The 4977-nt window shown below is 33.8% G+C and overlaps 1 protein-coding gene across 1 annotated transcript in view; it reads left to right on the forward strand.

Annotated features, from left to right (window-relative positions):
* Positions 1–4977, forward strand: part of LOC106464493 (glutamine amidotransferase-like class 1 domain-containing protein 1) — a 20969-nt gene that overhangs the window by 1764 nt on the left and 14228 nt on the right. Inside the window, exon 2 of the mRNA XM_013924636.2 lies at positions 748–824. Within this exon, the coding sequence (XP_013780090.1) occupies positions 748–824 (77 nt within the window). The remainder of the gene's footprint in view (positions 1–747; positions 825–4977) is intronic.

Raw genomic sequence — 4977 nt, forward strand, 5'->3', positions numbered from 1 at the left:
AACACAATGACTTAAATTTTAAAAAAAAATAATTGACCCACGATCAAAAAAGGTTGCCGACCACTGGTATAAATTATAGTTCCATTTATTTATCATTTAAAGTTACTTACTCTTTATTCATATATTACAAGTCTAAAATTAACATGGACAGTTGAGGCCTTATACTTATTTGTATATAAAAAAAGATACATGAAGAGTTGAGGCCTTCTCCTTTACCATAAGCATTTCTTTAATGAATGTAAAGTGCAAAGCAACAAGACCTACTTTTAGCCAGAAAAATGTTTAACTTCTGCTTAGAAGTTTAGAAGTTAGACTAGCGTTTTTGACAATACCACTACTACTATTAGTACTAATTTTCCTGATAGTGATATTTGTGCATGAATAGTTTAAAAAGTTTTGAAGACTATTCCCAACAAATCTTAGAAAAGTTAGGAAAGACATAAGCATATGTATTGTTATCTTGAAGATAAATGCTTTTCATACTGACAGTTATGGTTACTGACAACACATGAATGCAAACACAAAATTTAAATAACTTGGTTAATTTTTAAGATAAAAAAGGAAGTTTTAAAAATTGGTTGTTTAATTTTCTTACATGAGTAAAGCAAAGTTGGAAAGTTTCACTGTGTATTTTACAATATTATAGCATTTCAGACATATTAAATAAAATACACTATACATATTGTTTTCTCAGTTTTATTCTTTGGTCCTGTCTTGTAAATTAATAAATATAATTTTTTCCTTCAGGAAATTCAGTGCAGTCTTTTATTCAGTCTTTTACCTTACTGCACACAGCCTTTACTGTTCAGATTGCCACTCCAGGAGTAAGTATAAAGATTGTTGTTAATGTGAAAACACATAGCAGTATTTTGTTAACTAAATTATCAGTATTTTATATTTTCTAATTTTATTGTTGTGGTTTTAATCTCCAAAATCCTAAAAAAGAAGTCTTATGGTACCTTTGTTTTTTATAACTTGTTTTTCAAAATGAAACCTCTCAAATCTTCAGTTTAACAAATTTCACTCTTTAGTGTTGGTGGTCATAAAATGAGAGTTTATTCATTATTAGGTTTGGATCTTTTGAATAAAATCACACAAGGTTCTTCATTTTCAATATTGTTTATAAGAAGATTTGCATAATGGGGCCACAGGAATAGTTACACTACCTAGTAAAGTTAAAGTAGCTTAGGCATATGGTGCTTACCTCATGCTATTAATGAAGTGTTGTATTCTGTCATAAACATAAAAATATCCATTTTTCATTACTATCAATTATTTCTGTGTATGTTTTTTTTAATTTGCAAAGATGTAATTTTAAGGATTTTAAGATATCAAATTGTAACTGTGAGAGAACAGTTGATTAACAACAGTTTGAAGATTTAAATAAAGATAAATTTGCGCTATATTCAAGAATGGTGCATTCAACCATACCTTTTATACATTTAATACAAGGTATCAGTTTGACTTCTTTTCAAATTGACAATTATTGATACTTCAATGCATATAATACCTAATTTCCAAAACAATATTTTTACTTCCTTTCACATAACAGCTTTTCTTAACTTATACTGCCCTGTATATTTACAGATATTTGCTTGCCACTAGCCTTGATACTCCCACCTACCCCCACATGAGGCAACTGTGTGATAGCATGCAAATGAGCATATGACAACCTTCCACCAATTCCTAGCATAGCTGACTCCTTCTATGTAGCTTAACTCAATTTTGCTTCTCAGTTGGCACTCATGGTGTTTAGACATGGTTTTTGCTCATGGAATTTTGATCAGTTACTTGGTTTCTTCCCTCATTCTACGCCACACAGTCATGTTTAGTTCCAGTGGATGTGCCCAGACATCCTTTCCTGGAATTGATCAACCAGGTTTGTTATATTTTGTCCTTGTCTCCTGTTTCCTTTGCTTTCTCTCCTTCTGTTTTAAGTGAGACAACATCTTTTCCTGCTTCCCTCTATCATCCATATTGGGGATCATTCCAGTGGGTTTGTGGACCAATTATATTCTGGAGTCAATATGCCTCGACCCCCACGTAATATGGAGGCTCATGCTTTTGTTTACCATCGGTTTATGTTTCCTTTTCTGGACTCACATTAGATGGATCCTCTTCTAACTCTGTGGGATTTGGATCCCAATATTTTGGTCACATTTCCCCAACCTCAGTTCTCCTGTATCTGCCTTACCTTATCCTCCCTCCTTTGTTCTCTTTCCTCCATTCACCTTTTGTCTGAGGCCCTTCATTGTTCACCTGAGGAGTTTTTGGTGGAGACTTGTTGCCTGATGTTTTCCACTCTGGCATGATTGACCTCTTTCACCTTTTCCCTCCAAACGTGATTCCTCTGTTGTTGGGATCTTTTGGGTCTGGATGCCCTTTTTTCCATGTCTGTTTATCCAAAACTCCTTATGGGACTTATTTATGGCTTTCTTTTTAAGGCAAGATGTCTTTGGGGGACTTCCTGACTTGTTAAAATTCAGAGTTGAATCTGCCCGTTTGCATACCTTCCTTTCTGTCTCAACCTCTTCCTGAGCCTGTTCCTGTGTCTCTTCTCCCTCCTTCTTTTACTTTACTGGTTCCTGCTTCATGCATCTCTTAGGTCAGTCATTAGTTTTTCATCAATGACTTTAGTAGATATTGGTAGATACAGATCCTGTGAGAACCAGGCTTTTGCATTTTATCACTTTGTGGGAGTCATTCACCACAGACCATTGGGCTCTGGGGGTTCTCTCTGAAGGGCTCATTCTTCATTTTTCTTCCCATCCTCCCTTGTCCTCTTATCCCATTTCTTTCTCCTCTCCTTGGGATCCCATTTCCAGTCAGCAACTGTCCAAGGAGGTTCTCAACCTTCTTCACAAGAGTGCTGTGGAACAGGTGGATCCTTCTCATACTGGTTTCTATTCCCATTTGTTTGTTGTCTCCAAGAAGACCAGGGACTGGTGCTCCATCATCGATCTTTCTTCCTTGAACCACTTCCTTGATTCACCATGGGGGTCATACCTATCTCTTCATTGTGTTTTCACTCCTGGTATGCGGATGATGAAGGTAGATGTCTCTGATGCTTACCTCCACATTCCCATCTCCCCAGCATCCCAGAAGTTTCTTTGTTTTGTCCATCGGGATTGTGTCTACCAGTTCCTGGATCTTCCATTGGGCTGGCTTCGCCTCCCTACCTTTTTTCTCAGGTAGTCAAGGCTTTTGCCTGTCTTCTCTATTCCAGGGGCGATAGAAGCCAAAAGTCTTTAAAAAATCCCAAACAAAATAGCCCATATATACCATTGGACAATTTCCAGTTACTACGCAAAAAATTATGACAGTCAAGCCAACCAACTCTAGCTGATGGATGCAACATACCCACATAATAGATCATCTTGATGTAAGATAGTGAAATGTAAAGGCATGCTTTTTTAATTTTTAAGGACTTCAAAAGTAAAAGACACAAGTACTTTTGATTAAAAAAGCACTAACTATATGCACGGGTGCTGAGAATTACAAACTGCTGCTAACCAAATTTTGTGATTAATTTGGGTTCTTAGGGATTTATTATATCCACAGATATCAGAAATATTATGACCTCCCCCCCCCAAAAAAAAAATATTTTGACTAATCTGCCTGATCTACTGTGACCTTGTTGATATGGCAATGACAAATTTTTGACATTTGGTTGAAATTATGCTTACTATTTTTATACTGTTTGTAGAAAAATCATAAAATATTTGTAGGATTAGATTAGTAGTTCTGTAATAAAAATTATTAAAAAAATACTAAATTATATGTGTATGTAATAAATTTTTTGCAAATTGTTAAACTGATGCATTAAATATCATTTTTTAGAGATAAAAAAGAGCAGTTGTTCAGTAAATATTTAAAATATCTAATTTTTACCTTTGATCCCTAGAAATTATAGTGACACACATGACACATCTTGTCTCCTCTATTTTAACCACCACCCCTTGGAAAAGTACAAAATTAAATGTAAATTACTCTCTATAAAACCTATATTGCTCAGACAAACCATAATTTTTATAGTCTTCAATTTTGTTTGGTTACAGAGCTATCGATTAGAAAATCAGATCCCTCCTGCCACACCCACCTGTCTCATCCTGTCTTTCAGAATTCTTTGATAGTTCTCTCTTACATTTCATTATATATATAGTCAAGGTTTTCATCTATCAAATGATGTATTGTATAACATTATGTTCTGAACAGTTAAATTTCAATCTCACTAAGAGTACGAACATCAGTCTCGTGAGAAAGTTAATGACTAACTTGGATGAATTTGTAATAATAATAACTCTTTTTGTATAGTTAGAAAGCCAGAAAATTTTTGAGAGTTAAGTGAATTTTCCTACTTTTTGCATGTTAATAGTCAATATTGTCTGGTGCATTATTTAATTAAATAAAAATTATTAAGTGCATTACTATCATTAGTATATAATAATTAGGGTTAACTCTCTTCGACAGTCGACAGCAAGAAAAAAGAAAGATAGGTTAAGTACTTTATTTCTTGTTTTTCATGTTTATTCTTTGTCTAATTATAAAAGTAACTAAAATGTAAAAATAGGGATTCTTTTAGGTTTGTTAGGATTAGATTGGGTAAAATAAATAATAATAATATTATAATAAAAGTGTTTCATGAGGCACACACTCGAGCAGCTCGTAGTAGCTCATGGGTAATGTGATTCTTCAGTGTAAAGTGAGCTGCACATTCCCTGAATGATTTAGATCTTATAATGGCACAGATAGTAGTTAGACATGGTTCAAAGGGCAATAAAACAATAAAATTGAATTATAAATGGATGTATACTGTTACGAACTTAGAGCTACTTAGAATAAACAAATGTAGTTTGATTTTGAAATTTGAAGTCATTCTAGAATGAAAAAAGGGTAATTTAGATTTATTTGTTTTTGGTAGTGATAAGGTTGGTCGAATTGACTGATTCTATTTTGAGATAGGGTAGAGAAAATAAC

The sequence above is a fragment of the Limulus polyphemus genome, unplaced genomic scaffold (genome assembly GCF_000517525.1).
Source record: "Limulus polyphemus unplaced genomic scaffold, Limulus_polyphemus-2.1.2 Scaffold1666, whole genome shotgun sequence".
In the NCBI taxonomy this organism is placed as follows: Eukaryota; Metazoa; Arthropoda; class Merostomata; order Xiphosura; family Limulidae; genus Limulus; species Limulus polyphemus.